Source organism: Maniola hyperantus, chromosome 28 (genome assembly GCF_902806685.2).
Source record: "Maniola hyperantus chromosome 28, iAphHyp1.2, whole genome shotgun sequence".
Lineage (NCBI taxonomy): Eukaryota > Metazoa > Arthropoda > Insecta > Lepidoptera > Nymphalidae > Maniola > Maniola hyperantus.
In genome coordinates, this window is record NC_048563.1 from 695,200 (window position 1) to 715,929 (window position 20,730).

The 20,730-nt window shown below is 37.3% G+C and overlaps 1 protein-coding gene across 3 annotated transcripts in view; it reads right to left on the reverse strand.

Moving 5' to 3' along the window:
- Window positions 1-20,730, reverse strand: part of LOC117995052 (cytotoxic granule associated RNA binding protein TIA1) — a 122,390-nt gene that overhangs the window by 26,297 nt on the left and 75,363 nt on the right. For all 3 annotated transcript variants that reach the window (XM_034983040.2, XM_069508423.1, XM_069508422.1), the window contains 2 exons: window positions 3,099-3,186; window positions 679-754 (listed from right to left, as the gene is read on the reverse strand). In XM_034983040.2, coding sequence (XP_034838931.1) covers window positions 679-754; window positions 3,099-3,186 — 164 coding nt within the window. The remainder of the gene's footprint in view (window positions 1-678; window positions 755-3,098; window positions 3,187-20,730) is intronic.

Sequence of the window (20,730 nt, forward strand, 5' to 3'; positions counted from 1 at the left end):
ACTAGTATAGAATAGAATAGAATAGAATAGAGTAGAGTGGAGTGGAGTGGAGTGGAGTGGAGTGGAGTGGAGTATAATATAATATAATATAATATAATATAATATAATATAATATAATATAATATAATATAATATAATATAATATAATATAATATAATATAATATAATATAATATAATATAATAGAATGGATACAAGCGCTTTCGAATCGTCGGGTAGTTTTAATTTAGTTTCGAATCCATCCGGGGTCCATTTTCAAAGGGAGTCGGTTCGCGCACGCGTCGCGTTTGAGACTGCGCGCTGCTACCCGCACAGCCCGTTGTGCAATGGCATCACTCGTGGGACAGGTTACTATTAGCTCCGCTTGCCTGGATTACGGTGACGGCTCCAGCGATGAAGATCAGCAGGAACTGCAGCTGTCTCCCCCACACCTCAGCCCGTTGTGAGGGTTCACAACGGGCCGTGCAGGCAGCGGCGCGCGCGGCGCGCAGTTTCAACCGCGACGCGTGCGCGAACTGACTCCCTTTGAAAATAGACCCCAGATGGGTCCGAAACTAGTCGGGCTAACATCGACTAAACACGTGAGAAAAGCCGGGTGTGAGATATGTGTAATGGTTAATTCTTTAACAAAAAATTTTTTTACGTAGGCACCTACAAGTTGTTTCATTCAAATACTCACCGATTTCTTTAAAAACGAGACAAATCCATATCCTTTAGATTTTAGAGTCTGTGGGTCCCGCACCACCCGGCAGTCGCTGGAACAATAGAGAATACGCTCATTAACAAATCAATCTTTCTGAAATCACATAAAAAATCGCGATTTTCTACGTACAAGCCTTATATTATAAGGGTATACCTACAGAACAAACTTAGGAAAAACAATTACTCCTCACTGACACCACATTAGTATCTACATTGCACCCATGCGAAGCCGGGGCGGGTCGCTAGTTTATAATATTATGGGAAGTGACGTAGCTTCTCGTATTTTCCATAATTAACTCCAAAATAATTGAAGCGCTTTCCAAACTTCTTATCAGCAAGCTATTATGGGACATCATAAAATTTAAGCGACTTCCTAAAGTACATTAGAAAGGAAGGGCCTATATTATCAGAGAGAGAAAGGGATTGGAAAAATGGTGAATGGAAAAATTTGACGACCTCCCTGGCGCAGTGGTGAGCGCTGTGGTCTTAATAGTGGGAGGTCCCGGGTTCGATTCCTGGCAGGGGTTTGGAATTTTATCATTTCTAAATTTCTGGTCTGGTCTGGTGGGAGGCTTCGGCCGTGGCTAGTTACCACCCTACCGGCAAAGCCGTGCCGCCAAGCGATTTAGCGTTCCGGTACGATGCCGTGTAGAAACCAAAGGGGTATGGGTTTAATAAAAACTGCCATACCCCTTCCAGGTTAGCCCGCTATCATCTCATCTGCATCATCACTTACCACCAGGTGAGATTTCAGTCAAGGGCTAACTTGTATCTGAATAAAATAAAAATAAAATGGTACAGAGATTTCGAGAAAATGGTTAAGAAATTTTTTTCAGGTTATATTTAAAATTTGTATGATAATATTACGGTACCTACTAGCTGATTTTTATTAATTAAGTTTTTTAGAAATCCCGTGGGAACTCTTTGATTTTCCGGGATAAAAAGTTTATGTCACTCTCGAGGTCTTTATCTATACCCATGCAAAAAATCACGTCAATCCGTTGCACCGTTGCGACGTCATTGAAGGACAAACCAACAAACAAACACACTTTCGCATTTATAATAAGGGTACTGATTAATGAAATAAATATGTCAAAGATTGTCCAAGAACAAAGTTAAAGTTTATCAACGTGAATTCAGGCTAACATCTCACTAAGGGAAGAAGTTTTTGGCTTCAAGACAACTTTTCTTGTTGGAGGTGTGGCCATACTTGTAGCGGGAAAAGGCTTCTTATGGCCAATGCATATGAAGCAGTGAAATTTACGTTACAAGATAGCCTTTTATTCGGGAGGTTGAGAGGCTCGATCTCGGGCATGCAGTTGTAACTTTTAGAAGCAATGTAACCAATGTTAGTAACCACACAAACACACACACATACACACACAAACACACGCATGCATGCACACCACTATCACTAGTAATAGACACCGGTATAACATGTCCGACCTTTAAGCGCACCAAATTGTAATAACATTTATTTAAGTTTTTAGGAATGGAGAAGGCAACCCACTGTAATACAGTATTCACTTATACAGGGGTTGTCACGCGGCCCATTCATATGTCCTTAGTAACTAATGACTACGTAACATTGTAAAGGGCATATTTTGTTAAAATTTAGAATTTTAAATAAATAAATTTTATTATTTATTAATGTGCGTTTTAAGCAACTAAATATGGCTTGCTGTAACGGTGAAGGAAAAATGATGTCTGCATGCCTGAGAGTTCTCCACAACGTTCCCAAAGGTGTGTGAAGTCTACCCTGTCTACCAATCCGCACTTGGCCAGCGTGCTGGATTGTTATCTACATTCTTATCATTCTGAGACCTGTGCACAGTAGTGGGCTGGCGATTTGTTGATCATGTTTTTTTTTTCACAGTGATTTTTCACGTCGCGGCTACAAGAATCGTGTTTGCTATGGCCTTAAGATGGCATAGAAAGGCGTTTTCATAAGCGGTCACAACTCGCTCCCACTGGCACCACACGTCATTGGCACGGTGCCAGACTTCACATCTCTAGTCTTGTTTATTGTATGGCAGTCGCCTCTGTGGTCTCATCTCAAGTTACATTGACTCCAGGGGTCCAAATCCTTCCGAATCCAGAACAATCTGGAAGGATCTGCAGCCTTGAATGTATGAGAATTTTAAAAACCTAAATATATATAAGGAAAAGGTGACTGACTGACTGACTGCCTGATCTATCAATGCACAGCTCAAACCACTGGACGGATCGGGGTGAAATTTGGCATGCAGATAGCTATTATGACGTAGGCATCCGCTAAGAAAGGATTTTTGAGAATTCAACCCCTAAGGTGGTAAATAGGGGTTTGAAATTTGTGTAGTCCACGCGAGCATAAGCTAGTAAAATAAGTATATAGTGGCTGTGTATGTTTGTACTTACGATATTTCTCCAAAAGGTGCGAACGCGTCTCGGAGGTTTTGCGTTTCGATTTCTGGACTCAGGTCGCCCACGAAGATGTGATAGTGTTCTGTAACAAACAGAAAAATATATTAACTAGAGCTTAATTTAAGGTAGTTATTTCGAAATTACAGACGGACACTTAAATTTTATTTATTAGTATAGAAGTATAGATATAGTATATACTAGCTGACCCTGCGAACTTCGTTCCGCCTAACAGTCGATTCAAATTTTTTAATTTTTTTTTAAATTTCCACGATTTAGGACTTCAGTACTTTGCAGCATCAGGATTGAGGAGTTAGGATCCGAAGTTCAATGATATAGCCCATGCTTGGTACCTAAAATAATTTTGCATCATCCGCAGTTCCTGAAACATTATAGTTTAGGAGTGCTGTACCCTACATCATCAGGGTTGAGGAGTTGAGACTTGAAGTCTGAGAATAAAGTCGTTGCTTTATCCCCTTTCTAACAAAAAAAGAATGAATGAAATCGGACTACGCGTTAATGAATTACAACTCAGTATACATTTTAACTTTCATCCCCTCTCCTACGGGAACCATGCTGAATTTCGGGATAAAAAGTATCCTATATTCTTCCTCCATAGTATGACCTCAAATCGTACCAAGTTTCATTGGAATCCATTCAGTAGTTTCAGCGTGATGCGCGGCCGTGATACAGACAGACAGACAGACAGACAGACAGATAGACAGACAGACAGACAAAAATGAAAAAAATTACAGTTTTGTGTTCAGTATCGATTATAGAGTGCCCTCGAAAAAAAAATTTCAAAATATCTTCAATGTACAGAATTTGACCTGTTACAGTTTTATTATAAGTATTGATGATATATATATATCCTTATTTGTTCCACATAGACACTCCCGCAGTTTTATATCCCCAAAAATCTTCCATATACCTTTCACTAGGAAATCAAGCCCCAATTATGCGTATATATATGTGCAAAATTTAACGAAATATCAAAAATGATACCTGGCATCGACATATTTCATGACTCAGCTACTGCATTCAAAAAAAAGCTCTTATCATTTTACGGTGGGTTCATCTCCTAAGTAACTTAGTTATTTGTTTAGTTAAGTACCTAGTTAGTTAAGTTCTTTTTATTTGTCTAGATATTTTGCAAATGCTGTGTACACATTTTATAGATACATTTATCAGCCTGTGTTTGTTTATAAGTGTCGTAGTTTGTGTTAAATTAATGTATTGTGTGTGTTCCTAATAAATAAATAAATGTATAAAATAAGATATAGTACGTCCTACATGGAATCATTTCATTTCATACAAAACGTATACCAGTTCCTAGCCTATACCTAATATGGGAACGGATGGGGTTGTATTATGAAATATGTGTAATAAAATGTGAACGCGAACCAAAATTGATTTGATTCATAACGATAAAGTGATTCTTAGAGTGGTTCGTATTTACAGACTATTTTCAGCAGAAATCTTTGGTTGAGATTACTTTTTAGAGTTCCACAAAACGAACGAAAGAGGTTATCCGCCCAATCCGTCCAACTCGGCTGGGCAGCGTTTGGGAAGCTTCGATATGTCTTCTTTACCCGTAGTACAAGATTTTACGTCTCACCAAACCAAACCAAATTCGAGAGTCGAAATACTTCCGCGTTACAGTAAACTGGATCTTAACCGCCTTGTTTTAAAGCTCAAGTTTGTCTACACTTCTATAGCCAGCGCTCCAAGCGGAAACATTGCGAAATTAAAATCAGTGGCATTGAATATTTGACTTCAATTCGAGGCTGTTTAGGTCCATTTTACTGTAACGCGGAAGTATTTCGACTCTCGAATTTGGTTTGGTTTGGTTGGTCCAAAATTCCTCAGCGCTGTGACCAAGATAGTGTGTGTTGCCAGTGATGACATATGGATCATGATGACATATGGATCATGATGACATATGGATCATGATGACATATGGATCATGAAAGCTCAGAGTCACTCAGTGTCGCCAAGCGATTTAGCGTTACAGTGCCGTGTAGAAACATAAGAGCATGTGTTTTTAGGGTTCCGTACCTCATAAGGAAAAACGGAACCCTTAAAGGATCACTTTGTTGTCTGTCTGTCTGTCAAGAAACTTACAGGGTACTTCCCGTTGACCTAGAATCATGAAATTTGGCAGGTAGGTATATCTTATAGCTGACATTTGGGGAAAAATCTGAAAACCGCGAATTTAGGGTTAGATCACACAAAAAATTTTTAATTCTGGTCATGAACTAATAATTAGTATTTTAAACTTTCGAAGTGAGTGACTATATCAAGTGGGGTATCATATGAAAGGTCTTCACCTGTACATTCTAAAACAGATTTTTATTTATTTTTATGCATCATAGTTTTTGAATTATCGTGTAAAATGTCGAAAAAATACGACTGTAGTACGGAACCCTCATGGCGCGAGCCTGACTCGCACTTGGCCGGTTTTTTAAAAACTGCCACACTCTTTCCAGGTTAGCCCACTTCTATCTTCGAATGCATCGTCACTTACCACCAGGTAAGATTGCAGTCAAGGGCTAACTTGTATCTGAATTAAAAAAAACTCCGAATAATTAACAGAGTGCGTGCCCGGGATCGAACCCTGGACCCTCCGGACGCAGAAGTCTTACTAGGATATCACAGCTTACACAAGTGTACAGTTACTGAAGTAACTGAAAATGGTTAAAAAACCTAAATAACCCCTTTTTTCTCGTCAATTAACCGTAAATTATAGTAAAGGAGCCAAAGCCCAATTAATCGCGTTCATTGCACGGCCGGGGAATCAAACCCATCTATTACTATGAACACGGTACATTATAGACCAAGAGATGGCGGCCAAACATGCCGAATCACAAAAAAGCGTTTTTTTTTTTAATTTATAGACTAGCGCTTGGCTGCAATCAGACCTGGTGGCAAGTGATGATGCAACCAAGATGGAGCGCGCTTGCCTAGAAGATGTCTATTCACTCTTGACTTGTAGGTACCCATATTATAATTGAATTTAAAAAGTTTTCAAAAACTCGACAGGTTTGAAAGAATAACGTTTATTTTTGAAGTAGTGCCTAACAACGATCACGCACTCATCCGATCCGAATCCGTGAAATTACGGATATAAAAAATATCTACGACATATGTCATAAGCTACGCTACAAAATAAGGGTTAGTTATCCCGGCGCTTTCACTAATAGCAACATGCCTCAAGCAAGACAGCAGCGCCGGAATAAACTGTGTCATGTGTGGCAAAATCCGGAACTAGGTTCCAGCTCAGCATAATGCCTTGTAGTATACAGTACGCTGCAGAAAGTATCGTACATCGGCCATTAGAATGACATTTCGGCTTTGTAGAGCGTCTCTCTCACTCATACCTATATGACGTTTTGTCGGTCTCAGCGACAGAGAAAATGCTCTACAAATCTGCTATCTCCTTCTAAAGGTCGATGTGCATGGATTTAGGTTTTTAAAAATCCCATGAGAAGTGGAAATTTTAATTTTCCGGGATAAACAGTAGCCTATGTCCTTTCCCAGGATCCAAGCTATCCTTGTACCTAATTTCGGCAAAATCAGTTGAACGGATGAGCCGTAAAAGACTAGCAGACAGACAGACACACTTTCGCATTTATAATATTATACTATGGATTAATTTCTCAGTCAATTTATTATAGGTTTCAAAAAATTTTTCACTGATTTATTACGATTTATAAGCGTTAAATTTTACCTATTCTGAACAAATAATTTGAGTTTGAGTTTGAGTTTGACAACATGCAACTTTTTCATTAAAATCGATGTATTCACGACCTAAATGTTTCAAGTGTCATCTCCTACACTACAACGCCTTTAAGCTTAGATTTATTTATGGAAAAACATTACCAGGGTCGAATCTACACGGCCCGTCGCACTAAGTACATATCTCTACACTGTGCAAACAATATTGACCTTTATTCCATTAAAGATAGAGTAGAAAACACCGTGTTTATTTTCTACTAGGAAAATATTTTGTTGGAATTTTCCTTGGATGGCTCGAAATATAGCCTTGAATCACTGAAATGGATATAACACAAGTACGCTAGAAGAGGTGCGTCATGCTTACAGTTATTTTTTGTGCCGATTCGAAGTGCCCCACCGAGCGTACCGGGAATTAAAATTTACACTTTGTGTCTTTTCTTCGTGTTGACACACACATTTGTGTTATCACTAAAATGACCCCGGGCTTAAAGAACGGAAAATGTGGTTTCAGTTAAATGTCCTAATATTTCGATATGTTATAGATTTTTAGTGCCCTGAGCAAAAGTCTCTATGGGCACTACCATTGCTGCCGAGTCCCTTTCAGAGTTTCGCATGTAAAAAAGTGTACAGTGTGTAGTGTGTAGTGTGCTGAGTTTGTTGTGGGCTCTTCTCAGACCTGGGCGCATTTGGAACCCTCGTAGCTTTAGTTTTAAGTTTGCGTTATAATTATCACCACTATATCTTACAAATCTTTTTATTAGTCCACAAAACTGACTACAATTATTGTATGATAACAAGTTAAAAGATATACAGAAATGTTAGTTGTTAATTGTGTCTACTAGATGTGGACGTGGCATGCGCGATTAGGTGGTACAATAACTACAGCGCAACAAACAAACTTATCAAAACAAACTAAACAAGAACAAAACTTGTACAAAATAGTTTCTAACAAACAAAAAGAAAAAAAAAGGTTAACTTACAACTAACAATGCACACATTTCCTAACTTACTAACTTATCAAGGTACTTAATTTATTTTTTATTGTGGGTATACTGTCACAGAAGATATCTATAACATCTCTATGACAATTTGCAAGGAATAGCATTCTATATAGCGGACTATGAAGTCCGAGATTGGTCTTGGCTTGAGGCAAACAGAAAGTCTTACGATTGTGTAAGCGGCTACAGTCACGAGGCACAACGAACTTTAAGCGTTCAAGTAATTCAGGTGCATCAATGAGACCCTTCATTAGCTTTGCCAGAAAAATAACATCCGCAATCTTTCTACGATCCTTTAGCGATTTCATTTTATAGTAAGAGAGACGAGAATCATACGAAAACAATTTGTTACATTTGAAGTCCTTGTAAGACAGATGGTATAGAAACCGTTTTTGAATTCGTTCTATTCTATCGGAATGAACTTGATACCCTGGACTCCATACTGTGCTGCAATATTCAAGGATGCTACGGACAATACTATTGAAGACGAGAATAGATAAACTGGGATCCTTGAATATTTTCATTTGTCTGAAGACTAGTCCAGATATCTTTGAAGCTTTCGATGTTATTTGCTCGATATGTGGACGAAAACTTAAAGCGGAGTCTACAATTACACCAAGGTCTCTCATACTGTAAACTTCCTTAAGAATAACCTCGTTTATTTTATAGACACAGTCTAGCGGATTTTTTCTTCTGGTGAATTTAATGTGGAAACACTTTTCAATATTTAAGGACATACCATTATTGGTGCACCAAGAGTGAACAGCATCAATATCATTTTGTAGTGTTATCACGTCAGCTTGGCTGTTAATAGTTTTGTAAATTTTCATATCGTCTGCAAACATTTTGAATTTAGAATTTAACTTGAGTGCCAAATCATTTATAAAAATTAGAAAAAACGTGGGACCTAGATGTGATCCTTGAGGTACACCCGATGTTATTTTTATCTCATAAGACTTAAAACCATTAACAGCAACAAGTTGCGACCGATTTCTTAAGTAAGATTCACACCAACGTAACAATGAGCCATGAATTCCCAAAAACTCAATTTTTAATAACAAGATGTTATGGTTCACCATGTCGAATGCTTTTCGAAAATCAGTGTAAATTGCATGTACCTCACCAGTAGCATCGACAATCTCAGCGATGTCTGAAATATAACTAACTAAGTTAGAGGTTGTAGATTTGTGAGGGCGAAACCCATGTGATTAGGATCAAGATAAGGAGCTATGTGAGAATAAATTTGTTTTTGAACTAAGCTTTCTAAGACTTTACCACAAACTGATAAAATAGATATAGGCCGGTAGTTTTTTATATCTTTTGAGTTGCCTGACTTATGGACTGGTGTGATATATGCAATTTTCCATTTGGTAGGAAATATACCCGTTTGCAAAGAATAATTATAGATGAGAGTTAGTGGCTTAACTAATTTGTGGGCGCATTTTTTAAGAAATAATGGGGAAAGAAGGTCTGGGCCGGGCCCTTTAAGTGAATCTAAGTGTAAGAGATGTTTTAAAACTTCTTTTTCAGTCAGTTGACAAGTACCGAATGAAGCAGTGGGAATGGTATTGTTTAGGATTGGTGAATTGCCTACTTGACAGTTACTGGTGTTTGTGTAGACCGATGAAAAATGTTTAGCAAAGGCGTCGCATACATTCTTTCCTCCTTTGGCTACAAAATTATCCAGAATCATTTCGTTCGGAATACAATTGGTACCATTTTTACGCTGTTGTTTAAAGAACTTCCAAAAGTAGGTAGGATCGTCACGAATACATTCAACAACGCGTTTTTTAAAATTATTATAACAATCTTTCACCATAATGGCGCAACGTTCTCGTAGTAATTTATATGAAAATTTATCCATTGAATTATTATATTTTTTGCTTTTATGGTGGACTTTTGCCTTTTCCTTTAATGCTCGTAATAGTGGACCTGAGAACCATATAGGATAGTGACTATCTCGCGATTTCCGCATAGGCGTATGTCTATGAATAATGGGCATTAGTGTCTGGTAAAATATGTCTAATTTAGCATCGACCGAGTGAACATTTTGAAAAAGAGACAACCAGTCTATTTGATCCAGTTCGTTACAGACATTATCATAGTCACATAAGAAGAAGTTAAGAAATGGTGTTCGAGAAGGTTTCATGTGGCGGTTACAATTTACTTTTAGAATAATTTGTAGAGGTGGATGATGGTTGTCAATTTTAACTAAAGCATTATCTTCTTTTTTTACTTGTATCCAATCAGAATTATTTGTAAGAACTAAGTCTAAATTACGGTCGTTTATATTTTGAATAGGATTACATTGTTTCAAGTTATTGAAAGCAATGTTTTCCAAAAAGACACTATCTATATTGTTACATAGTTGACCAGACACTAAACCACTACCATTTATATCAGTTACCCAAGAAATGTTAGATAAATTAAAATCGCCAACGATAAGAGTTAGTGAATCTTGACATATTTTGTTATTACAAATATCAGTCACACTTTTAAAAAAGCATTCCAAGTAATCTTCCTTAACTGGGGGAGGAACGTAAACACCACAAACATATATAAAGATGTTATGACTAACTTTAATCGCTATCCATAAATCTTCACATTCAGATTCCCATTCGTACTTCCTCACAGACTCAAATTTTTTACTAACGGCAATTGCTACCCCACCGCCTTCTTTTTTATGGCAAGATAGTGGACACGAAGAGCGATCTCGCCTGTGTAAAATATAACGACTATCTAGAATTTCATTATCAAAAACCGTGTTGTTCAGCCAAGTTTCAGTTAAGATTATTAAATCGTAGTCATGACATAAAGCCGATGTATAGATATCTTCCGTCTTGGTCCTTAGACCTCGTACATTTGATAAAAAATATTTAATGTGAATTTTATACAACAAAAAGTTAATGCATGCATACAGAAATTTATACTAATTTAAGCCGTTTAGGAGTTTCAGTATTTTTATCCACAGTGCTGCAGCTTCATTGTTTTTACGAACAAATATACGACCATTTCTTATCCACACCAATTCATATTTTTTCTCATTCGCATGCTAGTCTAGTGGCAGCATGTCACTTTTTTATCTTCGGGGACAATGTTCCATCATGTATATAGGTATGGGTTTGGACCAGCAAAACCCAAATGAGATGTATTCAGGCTTGTTCGTGGGATTTTTTTCCTTGTTAAAGTGTTTTACGGCCCAGGCAATGTCATCCACAGTCCTCTTGGGCTAGACAACTTCACTACAATGTTTCGCGGGACGTTGGGACGTGTATCCATCTTAGCAACTCTGTGGAAGTTCAATATGCTGCCATCTGTTAAGTCGCAAGCGACCACTGATGCCATCTGCTGGACAATGGTGAGAATATTCTCATTTTTTGTTTCCGGGATGCACTGAAGCTCTACGTTACAATCTCTAGCTTGCTGCTCAAAATGATCAATTTTGCTATTCAGTTCCGTCATTTGCGATCGCAAGTTTTGGTTTCATATTTAGATTTTCCAGGGACTTTTTGGATTCTGCATTTAACCCAATCTGGTCCATCATAAGCATTAGACAAGTATTGCACAGACTTTGTTTAGCTCGTCCCACTTCTTCCTTTAGCGTACAAAATTTACCTCCAAGGTCCCTAACTTCTTTTTGGACTTCAGTAAGCTTGCATCGAACTTATTTAGGCATACTTGTTGGTTTTCAAAGTGTTCCTTCATTTCACGACGCAAATTCCTAATCTCGTTTATAATGATCTCTTGATTTGGACCACTTGTCGTGCCCAATAGCGGCGGTAAGACGGTTTGCATTATCGGGCGATAGCTGCTTGCGGTTTTCTGCCCTGAATTGGTGTATTACTGTTATCTTTTTGGCTTGCTAGCCGTGCAAGAAGGACAGACCCATGTCGCTCGGTTGACTGGATTAGTGTCGTCATAGTTTACGCACTCGCTATGGTAACAGTAGACCGCAACTCCCGACAGAGCACTTCAATCTTTTTTGCGTGACTAAGACATTGCTATTACAAGCTGCACATAAGCCGAGCATTTTCGGTTAAAATATGTATAAAAGCCAAAAAGTTCAAAATACTTTTCTCATTTATTTATAATAAAATAAAAATAAATAAAAAAGATAAACAGACTATGTGATATGGTACGAGGTTTGAACCATGAATATACTTAAGCAATACAGATATTCAAGTCCACTATGCTGTACACTGCCCATTCGTAGTTACATGAGTCTCGGGCGAAAATAAGTTTCGAAATATTTTTGTTTACGTCAGAAAATATGCAAATCTACGAAGGGTACTTGAGTGATGACACTTCACTAAGATAATTCACTATGCACTGATTACAATTTGTTTCACTGTTTTTAGATTTTTACTGCATTCCATATCGCTTATAATGATTATTCAGTATGCTTTCGGTCCATAAAAGTAATGTAACACTAAATGGTAGCTGAATTGTGCTTAATTTATTTTAAAAAGTTAAATTTGCAACGGAGATGCTACACTGACGTTATGTACCCGCAGCGCGCGAGGGGGGGAAATAAAAAATATTTAATAATAATATAAATATGCTTTATTGTTTACATTATTGCTAGTAACTAGTATGTACAATGTTCTATCTAATATACTATCTAAACTAAAAACTAACAATAAACAAAAGGTCGCAAACTCAGCATAGCCGAGCACTGCTCACAATGCTCGGCGCTGGTTTTCAGTTTGCGCCATAAATTTATATTGATTAATAAAAAACGCACCGCGCCCGTTGCGTTATCTCTGCATTGATCAATAAAACTTTGTATAAATTAAACCAAAACAGTGACATAAAAAAAAAAAAACCGACTTCGTTACATAAACACTAAAAATTGAAAAATAATTAATTTATTACCGAATATATTATGTATACAAGAGTTATTATAGTTCCATAATAATACTTTTTGGTGCCCGGTGCCAATTAGCTTTAGCTGCGCGACTCGTCTAGACTGCATATTTTTATGGGACTCCACAATGGCACCTCATTGGCACCGACCCCAAAAAATATTATTATGGAACTATATTAACTCTTGTATACATAATATATTCGGTAATAAATTAAATTATTTTTCAATTTTTAGTGTTTGTGTAACGAAGTGGGTTTTTATTTTTTTGTAAAAAAAATTTATTTCACAATTTTTAGTGGCCCCATGGAATTATGCTATGACTGGTTAAAATCTACTGTTTACTAAGCTATTACACTGATCGCGAGCAATTTACCTCTTATCCGTTCAGGAGTTCCAGTATCTATCTTCGAAGATGTTCATCAGATCTTCACCAAATTGAAATGGGACCAACTTTGAGTATACCCTTTCAAACACAAAAAGAATTTTCACAAAATCGGTTCCAGGCGCTTCGAGTAATCGGGAACATACATAAAAAAAAAAAAAAAAAAAAAAAGATTCCGGCGAATTGAGAACCTCCTCCTTTTTTTGAAGTCGGTTAAAAAATCTAAAAAATAGCAGTAAAAAATAAATCTAAATATAAAATATAAAATATAGTATAAAATAATAAATATGTACCTTCCAGCTTAGCCTAAAAAATAAGCTCTTAATCATTTAATTTGATTTTGCATCGTAGCCAGGCTAGCATATAGTGTAGTAAGTCATAGCAGCTCGGTAATACAGTTATAGCACACGAGTAGATATATAGACCAGAGGGAAGCTTCATACTAGCGGCTGACTGTATGGTTCACTCACTCTAGCGCAGCTCACGCACACCACGACGTGTCACGGACGTCCGTTGCCGCCAAACTGGGGCGCACGGAAGCGTCCGTGGCACTCGTGCTGTGCGTGGCTAGTGTGAAGCTTCCCCTCTGGTCTATAATACTACTCGTGTCGTTATAGCTAGTATACTTTGAGCTAGTGGTAGCTAGGATAGCTTTGGAGTTTACCTAGTTTAGCTAGGGGCAGCTCGTTGGGCTCGCGGGTATGTAAATTCTTAATGCTTATGTATTCACGCGACTGGGCCTGACCTCAAAACGCAATATCACATGTCGCCCGGGAAGTGCCGTGTGCCTGTTGTGTATAATGTAGATTATTACAAAGCATGACTGAATAATTACACGAATTCCCCGAAAAAACCCAGCCAAAAGTGAAACCAAAGGTGTTTGGGCTTAATAAAAACTGCCATACCCCTTCCAGGTTAGACCGCTTCCATCTTAGACTGCATCATCACTTACCACCAGGTGAGATTGCAGTCAAGGGCTAACTTGTATCTGAATTTAAAAAAACCAAATCTGATACCTACCTAATTAGAAGTTATGGTGGAATAAAGAAACCAACATACATGATCCCTGAAAACATTAAGTACACTCCTTTTTAAGGTTCCGTACCTCAAAAGGAAATAAGGAACCCTTATAGGATCACTTCGTTGTCTGTCTCGTGAAATTTGGCAAATAGGTAGGTCTTATAGCACACGTAAGGGGGAAAATCCAAAACCCGTGAATTTGTGGTTACATCACGAATTTTTTTTTAAATGTGTTCATGAACAAATATTTAGTATTTTCAACGTTCATTGTAAGGTATACCATACCAAGCGGAGTATCAAGAGCTTGCTGTGAAGAAGCTGTGATATCCTAGTGGTTAGGACGTCCGCCTTCTAATCGGAGGTCGGGGGTTCGAACCCGGGCACGCACCTCTAACTTTTGGAGTTATGTGCGTTTTGATTGATTGAATATCACTTCTTTTAACGGTGAAGGAAAACATCGTGAGGAAACCTGCATGCCAGAGAGTTCTCCAAAATGTTCTCAAAAGTGTGTAGTCTACCAATCCGCACATGGCCAGCGTGGTAGACTATGGCCAAAACCCTTCTCAGTCTGAGAGGAGACCCGTGCTCTGTAGTGAGCCGGCGATGGGTTGATCATGATGATGATGATGAAAGAGCTTTACCTGTACATTCTAAAACAGATTTTTATTTATTTGAATGCATTATAGTTTTTGCTTTATCGTGGAAAATGTCGAAAAAATACGACTGCAGTACGGAACCCTCAGTGCGCAAGTCTGAATCGCACTTGGCCGGTTTTTCCGCCTGTAATTCAGATATTCTGCAAAATGTGTATACCTAAATCAATTTATTGCAAAATCAACTGTAGTCTTCTGACAATAAAGTTGTAATTGGAAAATCGAGGCCAATCCCCATAGCTCTGAATTCAGTCAAACAATTTACGTACGGAATTGACAATGGGATATTTCCCTAGGGGGGTAAAGTTTTTTTTTCATGTACTCGTAGCTTCATCATCATCATTATCAACCCATCACCGGCTCACTACAAAGCACGGGTCTCCTCTAATAGTGAGAAGGATTTTGGCCGTAGTATACCACGCTGGCCATGTGCGGATTGCTAGACTTCACACACCTTTGAGAACATTATGGAGAACTCTCAGGCATACAGGTTTCCTCACGATGTTTTCCTTCACCGTTAAAGCAAGTGATATTTAATTAATTAAAACTCACATAACTCCGAAAAGTTAGAGGTGCGTGCCAGGGATCGAACCCCCGACCTCCGATTAGAAGGCGGACGTCCTAACCACTAGGCTATAACAGCTTATCTTACTCGTAGTTTCGTGGTTAAGAAATATTTTTCCAGCAGAAATTACTCTATTTTATTTTAAAAAATTGAAAATCATTTTCCGTACACGCATTGTGACGTCATTATTCGCTTTCCGTGCAGCAGCGTGACGTTAAAATTAAGTAAAAATCGTGATTTTTAAAAAATTAGCTACCGCTATTCAAAAAATCACATCATTTTGTTACTATAGTCCAAGACCCCATTACGAGTATTTTGATTAAAAGTTTCTATTAACCATTAGGTGAGTATTTAACTATAATAGAGTCGCAGGGAGCCGCTGGATTCAGCCGGCGCAAGACCGTGGCATGTGTAAGTCCCTACAAGAGACCTATGTCCAGCAGTGGACGTCTATCAGTTGATGATGATGATGATTTAAGTATATTACAAAAGAATTAGAGATCCTTTAAAGCCCCTTTGTTTATAAAAGTTTCTATATAAGTGGTTCCTGTTTTTCATTCCAAGACATGAAAACTGAAAAGTATGGCAATACTTTTGATTAAAAATTCCCAATTAACAATAACAGAAGGTCCCTTTGTTTAGAAATGTCTTTATTACCGCCCTTTATATCCCGGATCGTATTAACTTTGGGGAAACCATGGACTTGGATGAGCTAGATATCGCAAGCTGTACTCTATCAACTAAAAGACAGAAAGAAAAGAAAGAAATCTTTTTTTAATCACTACACTACAATGACCTCTACCTTAAAACTAATTAAACTATACTGATAAGGTAAAAAAAAAACTAAATAAAGTGTCACGTGTGACCAAACACACTCGAGGTTTACTCCCGAGCGTAGCGGGGGATTTAAGTTCACCCAAGACTAAGACAGCTTTATCACCGAGGTAAATACTCTACTTTTCGTACCATTTGCGAAACAATTAACACAATAATAATATGATATAAGCATTTATTAAACGTATTTCTAGAACATTAACTTATTTATAAAAATAACCTTAACGTTTATGTATTGTATGTATAAACTTAACGTTTATGTATTTGAAGAAAACAAAAACGCGGCAAATTCCTAGACTAATATTTTTTTTGTCGGAAAAGCAAAGGCATCAAGCTCATACGGCCTCGTCGGTTTTCGTAATTTTATTTAATAATCATAACTGCATAACAAATGCGTATTCCTTTTTCAAAAAGATGTATAATGCTTTATATACAAACTCAATGGTGTAAACACAGATGTAGTCTGTCTGTCTGGTGGGAGGCCTCGGCCGTGGCTAGTTACCACCCTACCGGCAAAGCCGTGCTCCAAGCAATTTAGCGTTCCGGTATGATGCCGTGTAGAAACCAAAGATGTATGAATTTAATAAAAACTGCCATACTCCTTCCAGGTTAGCCCGCTCCCACCTTAGACTGCATCGTCACTTACCATTAGGTGAGATTGCAGTCAAGGGCTATCTTGTATCTGAATTTAAAAAAAAAGAAATAATAAGTTCGATATAAATTTCGGTACCTAAGTATTCCAAATTTAAATCACATTCTCTCCCTAGGGGAAGAATGAAATTCAGTATAACTTTCTTTCCCTGTTTTTAACAGATTAAAAATGACTATTGTTATGTACGCTTTTTGTGGCATTGAATGTCACTTTTTTGAGCAAGTGGTACGAAAAAATATAATAAGTGCAATAATATAATATGCCGCATAACGATAGGTGCTGATCCGAATAGTATAAAATGATATACATATATAAGATAGGGCTCTCTCTGTTACGTAATCCCATATAAATGATAGAGACAGAAATCTCAGTGGGTGTTAACCATTTTGAGTCGCGAACAAATCACAAAAGAAACCTTGTTTTCGAAATGAATTTCGAATGTTTTTGTAAACATGTTTGTGATTGGTTAGTGGCTCAAAATAAATAAGCTATGTTCTGGTGTATGTACCTTTTTCTTTCTTTCCTCTTTCTGTACCTATAAGTAATAAACATGCCGGATCTAGCTATTCCAAGTCCTTGCCCCAAGCCCTTTCTGTCGCGATCGTAAAAACTTTTGGGGAACAGCAACGGAAACATTTTATTGTTCGAAAAGTTAACATTTAATCCGAAAACCCCGACTTGTTGATATTTAAGTACACAACCTAAGATTGTTATTCACAAAAGTTAACTTTTTGAAAGTCGATTTTCTATTGTTATTTTGAAAATGTTAATTAAACAAAACACTCTTCTGTGTTTCTAGCAACAACAATTCGGGTATCTTTAAAACAAGATTATATAGGTATCGTCTAGGCCAGGTTATTATTAAAAGCTTAAGTCAGAAAAGCAGGTTAAATTTAACTAATTTTGTAAGTTAGAATAGAATAGAATGTTTTTTTATTCATGTAAACTTTTTACAAGTGCTTATGAATAGTCAGGTAGTTTTAATTTACCACTGGTTCGGAATGCCGTTCCTACCGAGAAGAACCAGCAAGAAACTCGGCGGTTGCTCTTTTTAATTTTTCAATTTACAATGTTATTATACCGTACTATACAAGCCATTGCAGCCCCGTGCATAGCTGGAGCGAGTCAAAACCAAGCTTTTTTATCGTTTACATAGTCTGCGACTGTATAATATGCTTTTTTTAGGAGCATACCTTTAACACAATTTTTAAACTTGTGTAAAGGCAAGTCTTAAATTGCTTGTGGAATTTTATTATAAAATATTACACTCATTCCCACAAATGACTTTCCCACCTTCCAGAGGAGGTTAATAAAATATCCCCTCATATAAAGCTTGCACGTGGATATAGATCACAACGCGTAGAGGCTTATTGAAAGATTCAATCTTTATAATAACCTAACTGCAATATTAACGTGATTAGGGCACAATTGTTATTGTAACCACTTAATCAAAATATCGACCTAAACACAAAAGTATTTAATAGTCGTTGAGTCTCGAGTCAGAACAAGACTGGAGTAAAAACAGTCAAACACTCGTATTTATACAAATCGAATCAAGATGGCTACCCCGCCACAGATCGCGTGACATCGGACGAGTCAAATATTGTCTACTTCATAAAACTAACTTCAATAAGCTAAAACAAGATTGTATAGGTATCGTCTAGGCCAGGTTATTATTAAAAGCTTAAGTCAGAAAAGCTGGTTAAATTTAACTAATTTTGTAAGTTAATAAAATGTTCCCTCATATAAAGCTTGCACGTTGATATAGATCACAACGCGTAGAGGCTTATTGAGAGATTCAATCTTTATAATAACCTAACTGCAATATTAACTTGATTAGGGCACAATTGCTATTGTAACCACTTAATCAAAATATCGAACTAAACACAAAAGTATTTAATAGTCGTTGAGTCTCGAGTCGGAACAAGACTGAAGTAATAACTGTCAAACACTCGTATTTATACAAATCGAATCAAGATGGCTACCCCACCACAGATTGCGTGACATCGGATGAGTCAAATATTGTCAATTCATAAAACTAACTTCAATAAGCTAACACTATTATGTTAATTGAAACTAAAAATTTGCCAACACCTGGCCCTTACATTTTTCAAAATCCCGCGGAAACTCTTTGATTTTCCGGGATAAAAAGTAGCCTATGTGTTAATCCAGGGTATAATCTATCTCCATTCCTAATTTCATCCAAATCCGTTCAGCCGTTTTTGCGTGATTGAGTAACAAACATTTAAACATCCAAACATCCACACTTTCACATTTATAATATTACTAGCAGATGCCCGCGACTGCGTCTGCGTACTGGTTTCTCATGAGATCTGAAATTTTCCTGCAGCAAAAGGCCTCAATTACCTACTCACTCAATCTCACCTTAAGACACGGAACCCAGAATACCTAAATGCCAATTTTCATATCTCTAACTTCAACAGCATAGGATTTTCATATAACCCTTCCACCCCCATTTTACTCTCTTAGGGGGGGGGAATTTAGTTAGATCCTTTCTTATCTGATACCTACCCCCTAGAAATAGCCTACATTTCAAATTTCAAGTAAAAATAACAATTGCTAAAACTTTTCTATAAAAACATTGCCCCCCTATTTTACCACCCTTAAGGGGGGAATTTCCCAAATTGAATTATACAGATTTTTATTATTTAATGCTAATAACATAAACGTCGATTTTCACGTCTCTAAATCCAAAAACATAGGACTTTCATACAACTTTCGACCCCCCCTTTAGCACCCTTAGGGGGGCAATTTTTCAAAACCGTTTCTTAGCTGACACCTACGTCCTAGAAAGAACCTACCTTCCAAATTTCAAGTTTGTAGTCTTCATAGTTTCTGAGATTTCGTGATTAGTCAGTCAGTCAGTGAGTGAGTGGTATTTCTCTTTTATATATTTAGATAGATATTAGGATTAGTATGAATTTCAGTAAGTATTAAATTAAATTAACATAATATTCATTCCTCTACAAAGACGGCAAACATTGAAATAAGGGACTGAAACATGTCTAATTAATAAATAAGGGCCTCAGGTCCTTTGATCGACAAACAAAACATTTCAACTTGGTCCTTCCCTTTGACCCTTCCTTGTCCTTCAATGTGACGGACACAACGTAAACATGCTTAGAAGTCTATATATATAAAAGGAAAAGGTGACTGACTGACTGACTGACTGATCTACCAACGCACAGCTGAAACTACTAAACGGATCGGGCTGAAATTTGGCATGCAGAATGCAGATAGCTATTATAACGTAGGCATCGCTAAGATAGGATTTTTAAAAATTCAACCCCTAAGGGGGTAAAATAGGGGTTTGAAATTTGTGTAGTCTACGCGGATGAAGTCGCGGGCACAAGCTATAGTTAATTATACGAATCGCTTCATTCGGCTATTAAAAAAAAAAAGATTCCGACGAATTGATAACCTCCTCCTTTTTTGAAGTCGGTTAATAAATTGGTTGATAATTGGAAGAGTGAAGCGACGAAATATAAATTACTAGCTTATGCTCGCGACTTCGTCCGCGTGATATAAACCCCTATTTCACCCCCTTAGGGGTTGAATTTTCAAAAATCCTTTCTTAGCGGATGCCTACGTCATAATAGCTATCTGCATGCCAAATTTCAGCCCGATCCATCTATTAGTTTGAGCTGTGCGTTGATAGATCAGTCAGTCAGTCAATCAGTTATCTTTTCCTTTTATATATTTAAGACTTGCTGACCCGTCGCGGCTTCGCTCGGGTGGAATTTAGAAAATCGAGGTGGGGGTTGAATTGCCATAAATCCTGGAATACGTATTTCTTCATTTTAGACCGACAACCCAAATATCAATTTTCATGCAAATAACTTGAAAAATGACGGACTTTCATACAATTTTTCATCCCCTTTTCAACCTACTTAGGGGTG